We start from the raw sequence: 19444 nt of genomic DNA, 5'->3' as shown, positions 1-19444 counted from the left end.
ATGCCTGTCAAATGCTACGCTGCGGAAGATTTGTCCATCCATGGGTTGCTCTTATAGTCTCATGTTGATCAAAGAAGAACACAAATATGTACAAAGAACTCTTCTCAATTGAACTGATGCCACTGCACTGCGCAGATTTTCCTCTGCAAGTCTGAGCCATCTGGCATGGATACATCATACATGCCCGTGCTGAGAAACGTTCAGCTGCTGAGACCATAGACCAAATCAACAAACCAGGGCCTGAAACTCAACTTTCAGAATCCATTCCAGTATTAGCATTGCATCACATCGCATCATTGATGAGTTTTGTTTTATTTTTCTTTTTTTTTGTTGAACATCCGCATCATTTCTCCAATAACTGGGGAACCAGAACTGCATACGGGAGTAGCACATAGTGTGTGCTATCATTTTTGCTTTATGATCATGAAACACTTAATTATTAAGTTTAGCATGGGTGAAGTGTTCTATTGGGCATGAGTCCCTGTATATTTTTAACTTGGTTATCACTTTTCTTTTTTTTAAAAAAAGGACTCACAAGTGATCTATGTGTTGAAACTGATTGAGATTCGGTTTGTGCTTTACTCCTAAGCATGTCCTATACAAGTGTGAACTATGATATGCCACGTCAAAATCTCTTCGATATGAATAATCCTTTGTGCAGTTAAGTTATGAAGAACTTCTTTTTCCTTAAGAAAAGCTATGTTATAGAATGGGGAAACTTTGTGCAAACGGAATGAGGTTCCAATCACCTTTCTAGAAGAGAATGGTATCTCCCTGCCCTATGGATATAGCACTATGTGTCTAGTCAACCACGTATGGACTAAGGCTGTTGATGATAAAGTGACGATCCCATACTTCTAATCTAAGTGGTTGAAACGCAATCACTTGATGAGAAAGACACCAAAATCCTTTATTTTGCTCCTTAAGACATTGACATATCGGGGTAACCTTCTTTCTTTTGAGATTAGGATGAATTAAAAGTTGCGTCGACTAGAAATTGTCTGGGCAAAAAGACCATTTTGCTGTATTCCTTATTGGCTCTGAATGTTGGACAGCTTAATAGCCATCCTTGAAACCATACTGAGAGAATGTATTGTTTTTTATGCTTTCTTGATTACTCCTTCCCACGAAGTCTGCTGCAATTCAAGATGGAGTACACATGAGAAACGGACAAACAAGTAGTTGCTATTTTCGTTTGTTGACAAAACTTAGTGCCTGACTGTATCCGGTTCTCTTACTAATTTCTGAGGATTGCACCTTTTGTCTTGCGGAGTTTTGTAAAATTACTTTTGCTTTCAGAACCCTTTATGTCCTATCCTGCTCAAATAATGAAAAGAATAATCTGATGTCACGGAAAAATAAATGGCGCTAAACTTCTTCATGCATCCATGCATCAATCAGATCAGCTAAATTCATGATATCATACAGGACAATTCCATGCATGGCATGAAGAAATTTTGTATCTGGTAAATTTCATCCATGTAGGCTCATCATTCATCAGTGACATGTGGATTTGCGGCCACTCCTGAATCCTTTTTCTGGTGTCCAGACAAATTAATCCACAGGCCTCTTTTTTACCCTGTCCTCGAGCATAGACTAATATCCCTCTATATTTGTAGACAATGAACAAAAGATCCGTCTGTCTCATCAATTCGCATGCCCAAAGAGAGCCCATTGATCAACTTTAATATAGTCAAGCAACTAACAACATATTCCACACATAGTTCATACAATTAGTTCATATGACAACAGCATAGTTCTAACGTCGACACATAGTTCATACATGAACATAAGAAATAACTCAACCAGAGCCTGCACCAAATCGTCGGGCGAAGATCTCATCCTGCAAGCTCAAAAAGTATTTTTGTTGTTGCGGATTCATACCACTAATGTCCGTACTCATCACTGTATTATCTTGAATCCATTTTCTTCACTCAAGATCTTTCTTCCTTAGTTCAAGCTTTTTCCTTCTCCAGTGCAATTATCTGATCATGGCGCTCTTGCTTTCTGTTCTCTTTGAAGGTTTCAAACTCTTTCTTCTTAGCCCACATATTTTCCGATGTTTCCACGTAATGGGACTTTGCAGTGAGAAAACCCTTCCCCTTCATCATCGGCATGGCTTTCATCGCTTCCAGGAGTCGACGAGGCTGGACTTGCAGTAGCGCTTGTCCTCTGTCTTTTCTGATTGAGATTCTTACTCTTACGTGCCACGGACGTTATAACTTCTAAAAGTGCCAGATCTTCCTCAACTTGTGTACTTTCAGATTGACTTTCCTCCGAGTCGCTTTCTAGGTTGTGCTAGCTAACAGGGTCCAGAAAACTACCCATTGGACTGCCCATCGGAGCAACCTACATTGAGAAAAAGCGAACAAGTATTATGAGTTATGACCAAACAAATTATCTGTGTTCGACATTGCAAAGTTGTATAATACGGCAGTATCACTTCCAGTTATAACCAAAGAAAATTGGATCGTTGCATCCATTCATAGATTAACCAAACTACATCCCATTGCATCAATTCCTAGCTTGACCAAACAAAATCGTTTCATTGGATCAATTAACACTTAGTAACAAATACACTCGAAGCATCCCTCGTCCCAGCCGTCTCCACTGCCTCTGCCCATCTGTGGCCGCTCTCTGCCTGCCCAGCAGCCTCCTTTGTCCTTTGCCCAGTCGCCTCCGTTCTCTACCTTCCCGACCGCTTCTGCGTCCTTCCTCTTCCCTGTCGGCCTCCCAACCCAAGCTCGACACCCGTTGGCCTCCCTCCTGGGCGCCTCCACCGCATCCCCCCTTCCTCCGCGAGCGCTCGGACACCGCGCTGTGAGGCGGGGGGTGATCGGCGGCGCGGCGGCATGCGGTGAGTGCTCTTCGGAGGCGGCGCGTGCGGTGAGATGCGGTTCGCGGCATGAGATAAAAGTATACAAAAAATTATCATCATAACATTTATTACATACAACTATTATCTTATAGCTCTTAGTTTATCTCATTACTCCTTAATATTAATTGTAATGTGTTAATAATATCACTTAATATGTACTAATAATGCATTAATAACATTATTAGATGGTTAATACCAACACGGCGAGAGCCTCCAGCAGAAACGACCGATTTCTGCGTTTGTGAGGAGCCTAGCCGCGGGGGTCTTCTGCACGCGCAGAGTCTGGCCCAACAGATACGCCAACCAAACAAGCGTCTGTTGTCGCATATGGAGGGTCTGGCTGAGGGCTGGTGCAGCCAACCAAACGCCCCCATAGATGTCCCCGGTCAAATCGCACTCGTCGCCGGGCTCCCATTGCCTCCCCACACGCTACCGTCTTCTGCGCTCCCTTCGGCACCCAGCATGCGCTCCAATCGCCGTTCAGCCGCGGCCTTTGGTCCCATCCCCTCTCCACCTGGACCTAATAATTTTTTGCTCCTAATGATTTTTAGCAAGGTGCTACAACTTGTTTTTAGGACTAAATTTTTTAGATACTCTTGGAGATGCTCAGTCTTGCAGAACAGGACCCAGTCATATTGTTCTTTCCTTTCAGAAAGAGAAAAGCTAAAGCAGAAATGAGATGGGCAACTGATGATGCTCAAAGCAGAGCTAAACAAATGCATCAAATTGCCATGGCAACTACACTACTATCTCAATGTTACTGTACTATCTATGTATGCTTATGAATACATCAATCTCAATGTTGTTTGATTCTATCTCTCTCTGATCCGATACATCAGTTGCACGATCGTTATTACAGCAAAATGGGGAATATTAATCAGGGTGGTGGGGAAGAAAAAAAAGAAGAACACGCCCGCGCCGCTCTCAGAGGTCAGAGCAGCCTGTCGGAGAGGCTCGGCAGGCGGCGGAAGAAGTTGACGGCCGGCGGCGGCATGGGGTCCCGGAACATGGGGTGGCGCAGGTAGTAGAACCCGCCTGCCACGGCCACCATCTTGGGCGGCATGGCGTACAGCGCCACGGCCACGGCGAGGCACACGCCCACGAAGATCCGGCTCGCGCGCGGGTCCCGCCAGCTCACCAGCGCCTGCAGCCGCTCCCCCTGCGCCGCCACGTCGCCCATCACCCGCTGCACGCGCCCCGCCAGCGCGCGCAGCCGCTCGTACCGCAGCCGCAGCACGTCCGGCGGCGGCACCGGGTCGAACTCCTCCTCCAGCTCGTCGCCGTCCACCGTGTCCGCCTGCGACAGCCGCGCGTCCATCCCGGCGGGGCCCCGCGGCCGGAACCGGTAGTACCACACGCCGATCATGAACACGTACAGCGACGCCGTCGGCACCACCAGCTCCGGGTACCACACCAGGACCAGGTACAGCGCGTGCACGAGCACCGTCGTCGACGGGTTGCGCCACCGCTTCACACCGTCCAGCCACCGCGCCAGCCCGACGGCCCAGGCCAGCACCCCCATGATGCGGAACCAGTTCGCCTTGGCGCGCCGCACGCTCCACGTGTGCGCGTCCGCGTCCAGCATGTACCGCACCACCTCCGGCCCCAGCGGCGGCTCCGACCGCGCCAGCCACGTTGCCACCGTGCGCACCGCCGCGCCGCGGAGCGCCTCCTGCTGCGCCACGCCGATCGGCCGCAGGTAGTGCACGCGCGGCAGCAGCGGCGACGTGTACGTCGTCCACGTGTCCGGCAGCTGCGCCGGCGACGAGAACCGCACGGCCAGCTGCACCTCGCCCATCTTCTTCAACCCCGACCGCAGCAGCACCAGCAGCGGGTACGACGCCGTGTACGCCCGGTTGCTCTCCAGCGTCGACACGCGCACGCGCACCTTGCCGATGCGGTAGTCCTGCCGCTCGTCGCCGGCGCCGGCGAACATGCGCCAGTTGTCGAACACCGCCACCGTCAGCACCGTGCACGGGTCGTACACCTGCCACGTGTACTGCTCGTTCCACCGCGGGTTCAGGCTGTCCGTCACCGTGCGCGTGCGCACCCATTTCTTGCCGTACTTGGCCACGCAGTACGCGTCCGTGGACCCCTTGGCGCCGCCCTTGGTCTTCATCGGCAGCAGGCTGCACGCGCCGATGATGCCCAGCTCCAGCACGCCCACCGGCGGCTTCCACAGCTGCTTCGCCGTCGGCCGGTAGTCGCTGCACACGTGCGCCGCCTCGTCGAGCACGTGGTACCCGCCTTCCAGGCAGAGCCGGAGGTGCAGCCGCCCGGAGTAGAACGCCGGCGGGCCGCCGGCATTGCTGGAAGGCATGCCGATGCCGGACGTCCCGCCTTCCAGGTTGAACCATCTCGACGCGACGATCTGCCGCTCGTCGAGGCGCTGCTCGACGGAGGCCACCGGAATGGTGGCGTGGCCGAGCAGCGAGGGTTCCTTGATCATGGACCGATCCTCGACAAGCACGATGAGGTTGTCGTCCAGCGGCTCGGACGCGACGAACATGAGGTCCTCGGACCACGCGAACGCGGAGCCGCTGCTGCTCGCCACCGACCGCCGCGTCCGTGCCGACTGGAAGCCGAGCTGTATCTTGACGCGCACGTCGAACGGGAGCCCCGGCGGGGGCGCCGGCACGCGCAGGTCCTGCGCCTCGATGACCGACGCGCGCAGGTACCAGAGCTTGGGCGACTGGTACACCTTGGAGCGCGTGTACGCGGCGTACGGCGCGTCGGTGTTCCACGCCTCCGGGAACGCGTCGTCCGCCTGCGTGCCGATCCACACCGCCACCATGATGTCCCCCGTCACCATGCCCGGCTCGCCGCCCTCGAGCCGGTACCACTGCGGAGCCAGCGGGCCGTCGGGCTGGTCGCGGACCGGCACGTCGGAGAGGTCGAAGCACACGCCGCCGAGGAAGGCTTCGGCGGGGGAGGGCGCCCCTCCGTCCCACACGGAGATCTCCAGCGTGGGCTCCGGCTTGGCGTGGCTGATGGCGAACACCTGGTTCCACTCGGGGTTGCCGGTGCCGGAGACGTCGCGGCCGGGCCGCGACCGGAGCGAGTACGGGCCGGCCTGGACCTTGACGTAGGGGCCCTCGCAGGCGCGGATGCCGCGCACCCGCACGACGCGCACGAACAGGTAGCGCATCGGCTCCACCAGGTCGTACGACGACGACTGTACGGGCTCCACGGACTCGCCGGTGGAGACGAACCGCCCGGAGATGACGCGGGGCGATGAAGCGTAGTAATCCGGGGCCAGGCCGCCGCTCGGGTGGCGCATGACGCGGACGCGCTCCGTGCTCGACGCCATCCGCGTCTTGCGCACCTCGGGAGGGTACTGGTCGCCGGCCTCCGGCTCCGGCGCGGGCTCTGGCTCCGGCTGCGGCTGCGGTTCCGGTGGCGGCGGCGTCATTGGCCCGTGCGGCCCGTACATCGGCGGCGGCATCATGGGGCGATGGGGGCCGTGCATTGGCGGCATCATAGGGCCGTGCGGCCCGTGTGTCCCGTGCATCGGCGGCATCATCATCATCGGTGGGTGCATGGGCGCTTCCTCCACTGTAATGATTGGAGGCTGCGCCGCCGGCTGCTGCACCTCGACGGCGGCCTCGGTCGGCGCGGGCATCTCCTGGAGCTCCTTGGGCGCTTCCGGAGGGACCTCCATCGGCGGCGCGTTGTCGGCCTGCTCCGGCGGCTTGTCCTCCGGTGGTGGCGGCGGCGGCCCGTCCGCCGGTTCGTCGTAGTAGTAAATCTTGAGCCCGACCTCACCGCGGATCCAGCTGAGCAGGCTGCGCTTCTCGAGCGGGAAGTAGACGATGCCCTCCTCGCCGCGGCGCGAGAACTGGGAGCCGTAGATGCGGACGCGGCCGAGGAAGTGGTTCTTGCCGCCGCCGCCGCCGGAGGGGTTGAAGCGGCGGTCGTGGTAGAGCGAAACGTCGAGCGCCTCGGCGTGCATGTTGGCCGGGTCGTGCACTTCGAACTCGAGGCGCTCGTGCCACTGCGGGTTGAGGTCCCGCGGCGCGGTGCGCGTGCGCTTCCGCTGGCCGTCGAAGTCCACGACCGCGAAGGCGCTGGACGTGCCGAGCCCGTCCTTGGGCACGAGGTCGCGCGCGTCGACCACCTCGACGGCCAGCTTCCGCTGCATCGGCGGCGGCCCTGTGGGAGGCGGGCCGGCGCCGCCACCACCACCGGCCGCCATGGGCGGAGCAGGGGAAGCAGGGGATGGTGGAGCGCTCAGGCGCCGGGGCGAGAGAGAGAGGAAAAAAAGGGGAAGCCAGAAGGCGACGGCGAAGGGAATTGGGTTCCTTATGATCGATCGGCGTGGGGTGGTGGGCCGATCAAGTGCCTGCTTTTGCTTTTTTTTTGGGGGGGGGGGGGGGGAGGTAGTGAGCTTTGGAGAGGGGAGAATCTGTGCTGGAGTGAGAGAGAGAGGCGCGTTGGAAGGGAAGGAGAGGTGGAGAAGTTGGTGTCTTTCTTGACGTGGAAGCTCTCAGCTTTGAAGGGCCGGGGCAGAATCTGATCTGCTCTTCGCCTTCTTTTTGAATGGGCAAAATAGCCAAATTCATCCCTGAACTATCGCGTCCGGCTCAAATTCGTCCTTGAACTTTCAAAAGGTCCAATTTAGTCCCTGAACTATCTATATTGATTCGGTTTCGTCCCTGTGCTGAGCTGGCGTTGACACCGTCTACTGCCTCCTTAACGTTCCGTTACAGCAAACGCTGAAATGTCCATTTTACCCCTGTTTTTTTCTCAGTACACTGAAACGTTGTATTGTAATCGCTGAAACGTTGAAACGTTGTATTGTAATCGCTGGAGGCCTATGGCTCATTTTGTAATGTAAAATGCAAGTATGAAATGATGTTGCAACAATTGTAACCATGTCTTGTTGAAATAAATAAAGTACTTGTTCATCAAAAGTTACAGAACATGCCAGTTTAAAAGTGACAGAACATGCCAAATGATACATGTGCCATGCACTGGCACTCAAACTACATGATGCTCTTCCCTGTTAACGTTGCGTTTTCCTAAGCTGTTTCCATGACCAGTTGAAGTGGATCGAATTTTGGCTGTGCCGGTTGCTCCTGAAACATTGATGGTTGCCTTTGCATATGTCCCAGCAACCATGCCAGCACTTGTCTCGATTGTAATAGATGCAGTCCCACCAGCAGCTGCCTTTGCAGATGCTTCAGCAATGGCTCTAGAGTTTGACTTAGACACCTTTTGTTTCTTATTGCTAGACTGAGAAAAGAAGATATGGAAAGGAATTAGTTTACTAAAATTTTGTCTTCCATAATCACTGCTTTGAAATTTGCTAACCTGAATATATGATGAATTGGCAGATGAATTTGTGTGGATTGAAGGTGGTACTGGACGCTTTCCTTTACGCTGCTCGTCTGATGCAGGTACCATTGCTTGACTCGTTGCATTGGTAGCATGCTGTTGTGAAGGATTTGGTTGTGGCACTGACCTTCCCTGCAGTTAAGCACCAAAAGTTAGTGCATCTGGAAGCAGCAAACAAATGACATGATAATAACTCGAAAGGATAAACACCATCATCCTAGGGCATGTCCTGGAGTTGTGGCCATCCCTTTTGCATCGGCCACATCTGATTTTAGTACCAACTCTTGATGATTTAGTGCTTGATTTCTTTGGCTCTGAAGGATCTTTTCTTCTATTTTTCTTTGGCCGGCCTGGCATCTTTTTGACTCTAGGAGGCAAAGGTTTAGGATTTGCGGACACAGGCCATGCCGACTCATGCTCTACAGGTTGCAGGACATGCTGATATGTCCTCTTGTATGCCTCAAGAGAGAAACAGTTGTGCACATATTTATTAGGTTCTTCAGACATCTTGAACAGGGCAGCACAAGCATGTGCACATGGAATCCCAGAAACTTGCCAATATCTGCATGAGCATATTTTGTTGTTGAGATCAACTGTGAACCTCCATTTTTTATCTCTCACTTCAAAACCAGCTTCACCGTTCCACAAGACATGACAGTACTGGGTCCTATGCCTGATCTTACAGACCTTCCTGATAATGTTAGGGCATATTTCCATTAACCACCTCTCACTGTTGCTCCGATTCTCTTGGATTCTTCTGGTCACAAGGATCCTTATGTCCTCCAACATAGTCAAGATAGGCTTGAACCTTGCTTCTATAATCCAACTATTAAATGATTCACTCATGTTGTTATCAACAGATTCACAATTGGATCCCACCTTGAACCAAGCTCGGCACCAATGTATGGGGTCTGTATTCTGCAAATCTTTCCATCCTCTAGGAGTTTTGTTGGCGAGTTTGTTCTTGTAATGATTAAACAACATCTCACTTGAAGCCTTTGCAATCTTCCAGAACCTCTTTTGGTACTCTTGTAGCCTATATTTTTTCCTCCAGTTGGCATAAATGTGTCGTGCACACATCCTATGCTCTGCTAATGGAAATATCTCATTCACTACACTTAGAAGACCCTGCAATAACATGTCATAAATGTTATTATCCAATTCTAAATATCTCAGTGGCATACATGTCATAGGTTGTGGTCCCAATTACCTTTTGTTTGTCTGTTATAAAAACCCATCCTTCAGCACCATAAGGGATACGGATATCTTTCTGAAGATGCCCAAGAAACCAAGCCCATGAATTTTTGTTCTCATATTCGACAACAGCCCAAGCTATTGGGTAAATCTGATTATTGGCATCCCTTCCAACAGCTGACAGCAACTCACCTTTCATAGGCCCCTTAAGAAAGCAACCATCAAGCCCAATAACTCTCCTACATCCATCCAAGAATCCCCTTCGACATGCATCCAAACAGATGTACATTCTCTGAAATACATGGTCAGTTTCTTCAGGATCTAAAGCAATATGCACACTGGTTCCAGGATTACTTCGCTTCAGTTCCAATGCATAGTCAAACAACTTTGAGTACTCGCCAGTCTGACAATCCATCATCTTCTTGACAACCCTTGCCTTCGCCCTCTTAATCATTGTGATTGACACATCAACACCCATGTCTTCTTGCACGGTCTCTTTCATTGCTCTAGCTTTCCATGCTGGATTAGCTTTGATAGTACTCTCATAGTTGTCACATATTCTTTTTGTAGATAACCTTTTATTTTTAAGTTCTGGGCAGCATGCATGATTTGGATTATATGTCACAATCTGAAACCAATCTGTCCTTGAGTTGTATGAAGCATGGAGAACCCAGGGACATCCCTTCCACCTGCATACAGCCCTTACCCTCTGCTTATCATTCTTGGGATATCTGATATTTACCTTCATCTTCAATGCATACCTTTCTATTGCATCTTTCAATTGATCCCTTCCTCTAAAGCACATGTCGACTGCAAAATGTGGAGTCTCAGCATGACTATCAAATATTGGAAACCTGCAGTTCCTTCTCCTAGAAACACCATCACTATCCTCATCATATGATGCATCATGATCTGAATCAAAGTATGCAATGCCATCACCACCTTCACTGGCTTCACCAATATTGTTTACATCACTACCACCAGGGACATCCAAATAAATTGGAGCATCCAATCCAATGTCTCCTCCCTTCCTCGCAGCCGACATAAACTCTTTGTATTTATTTCTTATCTCCCTTACTTCATCATCTTCATCAGTTGTAAATCCTGTGGCATCAATCTCGCTTCCTAATTCTTCTTTCTCATTTTCAGCATGTTGGTCACCCTTTCCATCATTTCCTTTTCGGCTTTGGTTACCTTCTTGTTCATTCAAATCCATAATGTTCTCATCTCTGAATAAGGCAAAGACGTCCTCATCTCCATATTGTGTCTCTGTGCCTTCATTGGCACTCATGTCCAACTCATTTCGTTCAGTGTATATGTCCACAACACCTGCAGATCCTATCTCATCAAGCAAATCCATGCAGGACTTATCATCTACAAGCAGCCTCATTCCACTATTTAGCTTTGCACCAACTGGTAACCAGTACATCCTAACAGATCTATGAAAGGTGGTGTGATCTAACAAATGACCATTCAGCTCTGGAATTGATAATTTGTCCTTATCTATGTGTGATACTCCCAAATCCCCATTGCAATATTGCATCTGTGACCCGTCAAGAACAAAATCCCCATTGAAATGAAATCGAACAGTCAATACCTCATCATCTCCCATGTTAATTCCACCCTACAGATCTAGTTCGTCGTCAAATTCCACCAAAAACAGAAATCAAATTTAGATCCCACGAGCAGAATGATGACTGATCTCTGGGACATCCTCTTCAGTCTTCACTGCTACCTTTTGCCCATCATCAAACTTTCCCTGTCATTAATAATGCGCGTGTACATTAAGGAATAATGTATGAATTACGATTCCAATGGTAGTTTGCCAAGGTAGATAGTCCACTGTAATTTTTTTTATTTTTACCAAATAAACCGGGCCAAATCCACCTTCTCCAAGCTTGTTCTCCTCCGCAGACCGCAAAGTTGTCGGTGGCGCCGTGGCGGCTAGGATCGCTTCCAGATCAATCAATGGAAGATCATCAACATCCTTCTCGGGACATTTCCAGTCCTGAAACATAAGGGCACCAACCGAATTCTAGTGAACAACCACATAATTCAGCGTCTCGTACTCGAGCACTGCATATTTGGAAACAAAACTGAACGAATACAGCAGGCTGCCTCCCCATGGGTATCTGGTAACCACGTATGTAGAGGTATAATCGGCAATTTGACAGCATAAGCAATAAGGAAGCCAAAATACAGTACTATTTCCAATGTTGCAGGGTATGATTGATTAATCAACCTTTCCAAATCTAATCCGGGTTCATTGGAACCATATAACCCCATACCCAGTACTCCAATTAAGAAAAAACGCAAAGGTCTTATGCTAACTATGAAGGAACGAGCAAACAACTCAGGTCTCAGGAGCACATACTACCTTGGTCTTGAGTCTTGACGCATCCGCGGCGGGCGGGGGCGGGGGCGCAGGGCCGCGGGCGGCGGTTGGCGGCCGGCGGCGCGCGGGGGCGGGGGTCTGCGGGCGCGCGGGCGGGGGCGGGGGTCTGCGGGCGCGGGGGCGGGGGCGCGGGGCGGCGGGGGTCTGCGGGCGCGGGGGCGGGGGTCTGCGGGCGCGGGGGTCTGCGGGCGCGCGGGGCGGCGGGGGTCTGCGGGCGCGCGGGGCGGGGTCTGCGGGCGCGGGGCGGCGGGGGTCTGCGGGCGCGCGGGGCGGCGGGGGTCTGCGGGCGCGGGGGCGGGGGCGCGGGGCGGCGGGGGTCTGCGGGCGCGCGGGGCGGGGTCTGCGGGCGCGGGGGCGGGGGCGCGGGGCGGCGGGGGTCGGCGGGCGCGCGGGGCGGCGGGGGTCTGCGGGCGCGGGGGCGGGGGCGCGCGGGGCGGGGTCTGCGGGCGCGGGGGCGGGGGCGCGGGGCGGCGGGGGTCTGCGGGCGCGGGGGTCTGCGGGCGCGCGGGGCGGCGGGGGTCTGCGGGCGCGGGGGCGGGGCCGCGGGGCGGCGGCCGGCGGCCGGCGGCGCGCGGGGGGGGGGGGGGGGGGGTCTGCGGGCGGCGGGCGGGCAGGGGCGGGGGTGCGGGAGACTGGAAATAGCGGCGGCCAGACTGCGAGGGAGCGAGAGGGCTGCCTGGGAGAGGGAGGGCCGATGTACTGAGAAAAAAACAGGGGTAAAATGGACATTTCAGCGTTTGCTGTAACGGAAAGTTAAGGAGGCAGTAGACGGTGTCAACGCCAGCTCAGCACAGGGACGAAACCGAATCAATATAGATAGTTCAGGGACTAAATTGGACCTTTTGAAAGTTCAAGGACGAATTTGAGCCGGAAGCGATAGTTCAGGGATGAATTTGGCTATTTTGCCTTTTGAATGTGCGCTGATGCGGTTGGGTGGTGATGGTGGTGCCGCCGCTGCGTTCGTCGGCGACCTCGTCCTCCCGCCCGCCATTTTTCTTCTCGCGTTCCCAAGCACAGGCCGACAGTTAAATAGCCCCCGTGCATCGTGGTAGAAGAGCCTTCCATTCCATACGTGTGCTCTGTTCCGTGGTCGGCTGCACCCGGCAGCCCACCCAGTCCTGCAAACTCTGCAGCAGTGCAGCCTGCCCCATAGTTGTGTGTCATATCAGTCGGCTGAAGTCTCCTTTTGTTTCACCGTTTGATAGATCATATATGATATCTTTCAACATTCACACAATCACACCTGTTATGTTATTGTATGCTGGTCATACTTCCTCGAGCCACAGTACGTGAAAATGGCGCCATGATGATTCTCTACTTAACCGCTTATATCTTCCCCGGCTTGCCTACCTGAAATTGATATTTTTGGTTGTTTGGCCATCGTTACCTTTTATCTTCCAGAGTGTGCCATACTTATTTAACATCTTCGGTGGATTATTGTCATCACATGCTTCGTCATTGACCCCTTGGTTGTACATGTCGTCATCGCTACACGCCGCCACCATCTAACTAACATATGGTACCATGTTAGGAGGAACCGGAGCCAGCCGAAGCTCTGCCTAGAAGGAACCAGAGCCGGCTGAAGCTCTGCCAAACGGATCCTTATTCTACGGATGGAGCAGCCTTGGCAAGGCGACGTGATCGACGCCACAGCACACCCCTGTGCATAGGCATCGGTATATATGGTTGCTGTGCCTGTGCATAGCTGGGAGGCATATCTTGATGCTCATATCCACTGTTTGATTGCAACGGCTGCTGGTGGAAAGGAGGGCGGAATCGATTCTGCTGTGTCACAGTCACTTGGCTCTCTCGCCCATAGACCATAGAGTTTCCATTGGGGCTAATATGAGTTCGGCCCAAGTTGCCACAGCTTCTTGGATGGCTTTACGGGTAGCTTCACTTGGATCTATGCTAAACGGGTATTTTGCTAGCAGCTTCATCCACGAAGCACCTAGTGAAGATGTTTCCGGCTTACACTAGGAAGGAGGAGCCAGAAATCGTAGATTCGCCTAGCTTCTCCTGTAGGCCCACGTTTCGCCAAACAATTTTGAAACAGTTTCAGCTTCACCAAAGAAGCTGCTTCAGGAGCTGTTTTAGGAGAAGCTGAATGTCAGTTCCGGAAATGGCCGGCAGCTAAATGTACTCGAAGTGTATCTCGCCTGTTGTGATTGGAGATTGCCTAGCACACAATGACTCAAGATTTATACTGGTCCAGGAAATCTTGCCCTACATCCAGTCGGGGGTCGGTCGGATGTATTGCTTAAGCCTTGGGTGCTCATGAGAGTTTGGGGAGTTACAAATTTTCAAGCGGAGGATGAATCTCTTGGATTTCAGTTCTCTTCCTAGGCGGTTGACCCTCCCTTTTATAGTCCAAGGGGGGACTGGTATACCGAGAGAGAGAGAGAGAGAGAGAGAGAGAGAGAGAGAGAGAGAGGGTTTCCTTATCCCGTTGGTCGGGGTCGTCAGCTCTGTTAGTCGGGACCGCCAACTACATCAGTCGGAATCCTTGGGCGGCTACCGTCCAAGTCCTATATCGCGGAGTGGTCGTCTTATTCTATCCCTGTGCGTCGTGCTTTGTCGGTCGGGGGGGGGGGGCGTCGATAATTACGTCATGCCAGTTACGCTCCATCCTCGGTGCTACGCCCTGTCACTCCGTCGTAATGGAGGCGTGTTCGCCGTATCGTGATGACATTGCGCCTCGTCCCTTCGTGAGGACGGGCAGGTGGAATAGTGTCCTCCTGCTATGGCAGCAAGGGGGACTGTAACCTCCGTGGAGGGAGTGGTTGGTCCGGTATGGCAAGTTGACTTAAGTGTGCATCCTTATCTGCCGCACCTGCTCCTAGGGCCCGCCAGTGCGCGGGGTCCGGCTGGCCTCGGCCTCACCGGTCGGGGATAGTGACACGTGTAAGGCGGAGCCTGGTTGGGGATCTTAGTCGGAGCCATGGTACGAACCTTAGTCCCTGAGCGTCTCCTCAGTCGGGGACGCAAGCCATGTTTTTTCCTGACCGGGCGGTCGGTCGGGATCACAAGCCTAGGTAGTCTGGATGAAGTCACGGCCCATGATGACAGTTGTTCGTTCTAGGCGCGGTCTTGGGCTATCCAGAATGCCCGTGGAAAGTGGGCCAGCTGGGGACCCGGGTCCCTAGACCCATCAGAGGCCCCCATGCGGCTTTGCGATTTGTTTAATCGTGAAGGCGCTTCTTTCGTCGCGCTGTGTTTTAGCCCAAAGTGAGAAGCCGTATTGCGTTGCTTTGGCTGTAGGGAGGCACAACGTTCGACATACTCCCTCTCGTGCTTACATGTCCATTGGGGTCGCTCCGATCTGCCCGCGTATGAATGCACCACAGCGGCACCAGCCACCCATTACTGATGTGGAATATCAAGGCATGCCTTTTCGATCACGTCGGCCCGCCGCAGAGGGGTATCCCCGTATTTCCCCTATGAGGGTTTCCATCCTTTTGAGGCGGAGCCGTGCGCCATGCGAAGAAGATGGCTCGCGGGACACGGAAGTGCCCGTGCGGCTATAAATGGGGGCCTTCAGGCCTTTGTCATTCGAACTTATCTAGAACTGAGTCGTGGGTGGGCCTAGTCTTGTATAATGGAGCTGCTCTCAGCCCGTGTGCATCCACCTGATGGAGCCGGTGGCTCCTTTCAGCATCTGGTGCTAGAAGAATGCTTGCGAGCGGTAGGGGATAGCATGCGGGCAACGCCGTACGCTCGGGTGCCTCCCAAACTCGGTCCTCCGAGTGTTTTGCTCGGATGATCAAGGGGAACGGGTGTGCAGGCAGGTTTCCATTTCTGGCCAATGGTCGATGTTGTTTCTCCAGGCGCCTTGGGCGACTATGGGGGGAAGCGCTGGCCTCGGGCGGTGGATGTGTTAGTGTTTCCACCGGCCAGGGCCTGAAATAGGGAGGAACTCCTCGTTCCTGCCTGCTGTTGAGCACCCGCGAGGGCTGCCTAGGCCCCAAGCGGGCTCGGCTTCCCCTTGTTCCTTACCCCCAGTTTGCTTTATGAGGAGGCTTGTCCTTCCTAGGTGTCTGGAAATGGGGAAGAGCTCCTCGCTAGTGAGGGAGTTTGGTTGGCGTCGGCGGCAGATGGATTGCTCGCCGTAATCTCGTGCCAAGTTTTCCTTGAGGAAGGGGTGCAAGAAGAAGGCTTGCGAGGAAGATGCTCCTCCCAATTTTCTCGCACATATAGTAGTCCTCCTCAAGGCTTCCAGCGTTACCCCCCTTGTGGTGGTAACAGGTTTTTATACTTTATAACAGCCATAGATCGACTGTACTTTATAATATTTATTTGCTAAGAATAAAGTATGTTTATTCTGGAGTGCATTGTGTCTGCCGCGCCCGACCGCGAGTCCGGTCGGGGCCTGGAATTTTGTCATCCCCTCTGAGTGAGAACGCAGTACCCCGACTTGCCGCGGCTTTGCCATAAAGGAATGCGATTGGGTCAGCGGCGTCGTGTGCATACACGTTTGGAGGTGACTCCGTCCACGGCCTCCGTGACTAGAGGGGTTGAGCCGACGTCACTTGCCTCGATGGCTCAAGTGATAGGCTCGACGGGCTCCTAATGGGTGTGCCCGGGCAAAATTTCGGGCGTCCGAGTGGAATCCAGATCCGTCATTCATGACGGGGTTGGCATAGCCCGCAGGTGGCATTCCACTGCTCCACAACTCGCCTCCCGGCAGATGCTCGAATCGTCCGACCGACTCAGGTGGCCCGCTGGCCTCTCCTCGATGGAGATTTTGTGGACATGGCTCGAGGTCTGGATCAGACAAGAAGGTTGAGATGACCCGAATTGCTGCCTAAGCAGGTCAGGCAAGGGCCGCTGGGGCTCATCTGCATTTTCTCCCCTGGCTTTGTTTGACGCGAGGTGGCCTCGAGTCCTCCGCGGACCGGCCTTCGAACCTCGGTCGGTGGGGTTCCCGAGTTGGGATCCGTCAGCACACTTTTTGCTCCTTTTTTGGTTTTGATGCCTTTCCGAAAATCAAGAAATTTAAACATGAGTATTGAAGGAGGATGCGACCCGTTGAGGCTTACCCATTAAGCCGGAATGTCACCCTATTTTTCGTGCCCCCGGAGCGGTCGTGGTGGGCCCTCATTTTCGATACCGCATCCTGGCGGTTGGGCTTCCGTGAGGCGCCTCTTTAAAATGGAAGGGACATAATTCGTCATCTTCCTCCGTCTCGCCCTTGCCTTGTTTCTGCAGCCGGTGCCTGCCTCCCCCTCCTTTGTTCTCTTATCGCTGCTGCCGTCCTACTTCTCCACCCCCGTCGTGCCTGAGGAGAAAAAGGGAGAGAAAGAGAGAAAGAGGGAGGGAGAGAGAAGGAAAGTCGTTCCGCCTTCCCCTCCCGTTGGCACGATGCTGAATTGGAGGCTGTCGACCGTGGAGGAAGTGCAGCTTGAAGATTTTGCGACGAAGGGGTTTCTGCCACCAAAGGCGGTGACACACTGGAGGGCTCCTCCGGCAGAGCATGAGGAGCTGCGGCCCGAAGCTGGAGAGATCGTGAGCTTCCTCGTGTTCCACGAGCACGGTCTTAGGTACCCGGCGCCCCCGTTCTTGCTTAGGCTGCTGAACGAGTGGGAGGTGGAGTTGCAACACCTCAATCCGAATGGGGTGCCGCACATCGTGGGCTTCATCACGCTCTGTGAGGGTTTCCTTGGAATAGATCCACACGTAAATCTACTCCGGATCTTCTTTCTACAGTTGAGCCCTATCGGCAAAGAGGGACCTGAAGCTCGCACTGGTCTAGGGCTTCGGCCTACAAAAGAGGGCTCATCGATCGGGAGACTACCCGGCGTACACCCCCGCGGACTTGAACCGGGGGTGGCATGAAGAGTGGTTCTACATGAGGAAGCTGGCTGGGAACTCATTCCTATCATTCACGGGGGCGCACCTCGTGAGGAAGGAGAGCTGGACATGGCCCCCCTACTCTAAAGAAGGAGCGCGTGGGATTTATCGAGGCGAAGCTGAAGGATTGCATCGCGGAGGGCCTTGATGGGGTGCCGCTTTTTGGCACCATTTTTTCTCCCGCCAGGTCACCCCTCTGGCCAAGAGGGTGACCAAGATGTTGGAATACTCCGTCCGCTCAAATCCCGACTGGGTGTCGCTGGAGGCGGTGTCCGATGACAAGGTGTGGTCGTGGCTCGAGATGGTCGTCAAGGGGGGAATCAGCCAGTCGTCGGCAGTCTATCGACCTCCGACAAGGAGCATCCGCTGAATTTGGTTTTTCTTCTCTTATTCTTCTCATCGGCCTTCGGGCCTCCGTTTGTGTTTTGACATTGCCTCATTTTTCAGGGGCTCGGTCATCCCAGTCCCGCCCCCACCTCCCGGAGGGGGCGGAGGGTGCAGCCAAGCAGGCCACCCAAGCGGAGGCTTCCCGAGCCAGAAAAAAGAAGAAAGCCGAAAAGGCCGAGAGGAGATTGAAGAGGGAGATGGAGATCGCACGTCGGGTCGAGATGGGGAAGGATCACGACGCCATTCAGGTGGAGCTCCAGTTGGAGCCCTCAACCGACTCCGTCAGCGAGGAAGAATCGGAGGAGGTGGAGTCAGAGTATGAGGATGACTCCGTGTTTGTGGTAGCACCCCATGGCACCGCGGCAACGGGGACCGCCCAGGGCTCCGGGACATGCTCCAACACCCGGAGGCGAGGAAATGCGCCATCGATGAGGACGCAATGCTGGCGGAGGAGGCGAAGCGGGCTCGTGTGGAACATCACTCGGAGGGACTGCAGGGTTCACCTCCACCGGTGGTGAATGCAAAGCGGCGCGAGGACGAGATGGGGGGTGCATGCCCGATCAGCATCGCGCCTGGAGGTAGCAGGCACGGCCGCCTTGTCCAGAGGCAAGGAGGGGGCCGCGCAAGGCTCCTCGACTGGGGGTGCCAGCCGAGGTGCCCCACAGACCGGTCGGGAACCGGCAGGATCGGTTCCTGCTGTGGTTGGAGCAACAGGGCCTGGCTCGTGGCTCCTAGACAGGCACAAGGAGCTTCAGGGGCTTCGGTCTCCCACCCATCGGCCGAGCTTCGGGGTGAGGGATTCATCTTATGGTTTCGACCCTGTTTCCAGATACTTTTATTTATTCTACTTTTCCTCGCAATGCCTTGATGTCGACCAGCCTTCAGCCTGGCGTTGAACTAGTGCTGCGGAGGGTCCCGGGAAATGGCTCCCACGAGCGGGCCATCGATGATGACGGCGATCCCTGCACAGTCTGGTGCGGGGGTGACTGTGGTGATTCTTCCTCCGTCGAGTGCGGGAAGGGAGGAGGAAATCGTGGCCCCCATGTACCCAGGCGAAGGGGCGCTCGGTTCACCCGTGCGGCTCGGGCTGGAGGAGGATGAGGGAGCCACTCTGGTGCTTGAGGAAATGGAGACCGAGGCTGGGCCACTCGGGGGGACGAACACCTCGACCAGGTGGGCGATCCTCTGGAGCCGGAGGGGAACCAAGAGTGAGCGATGATCTTGGCCTCCAAGCCGTCCGCATCTGCGAACTGGTTAGTCGATGAGTGGGTCTGGCCCCACCCCAGCAAGCCAGGCGAGGCTCAGTTCATCTTGCACGATCGGCAGGAGAAGGAGCTTTGGGGTTGTCTTGAGCAGAGCGGAGTATCGGCCGGCAACGACCTCACAGCCACAGAGGCGGGGCT

At 54.2% G+C, this 19444-nt stretch overlaps 1 protein-coding gene across 1 annotated transcript; it reads right to left on the bottom strand.

Moving 5' to 3' along the window:
* Positions 1-3662: 3662 nt before the first annotated feature.
* On the bottom strand, positions 3663-7231 carry LOC112895915 (protein QUIRKY). Its single transcript, XM_025963918.1, has one exon. It carries the CDS (start codon positions 7071-7073, stop codon positions 3810-3812), a length of 3264 nt encoding a protein of 1087 aa, XP_025819703.1. The 5' UTR covers positions 7074-7231; the 3' UTR covers positions 3663-3809.
* Positions 7232-19444: the final 12213 nt, after the last annotated feature.

The sequence above is a fragment of the Panicum hallii genome, chromosome 5 (genome assembly GCF_002211085.1).
Source record: "Panicum hallii strain FIL2 chromosome 5, PHallii_v3.1, whole genome shotgun sequence".
Classification (NCBI taxonomy): Eukaryota; Viridiplantae; Streptophyta; class Magnoliopsida; order Poales; family Poaceae; genus Panicum; species Panicum hallii.
Note: the sequence above shows the minus strand (reverse complement) of the source record. Positions and strands in the feature narration are given on the sequence as shown.

What these genes read in the sequence shown, in the direction of transcription:
- LOC112895915 (XM_025963918.1), bottom strand. Translation starts at nt 7,073, where the DNA reads ATGGCGGCCGGTGGTGGTGGCGGCGCCGGCCCGCCTCCCACAGGGCCG.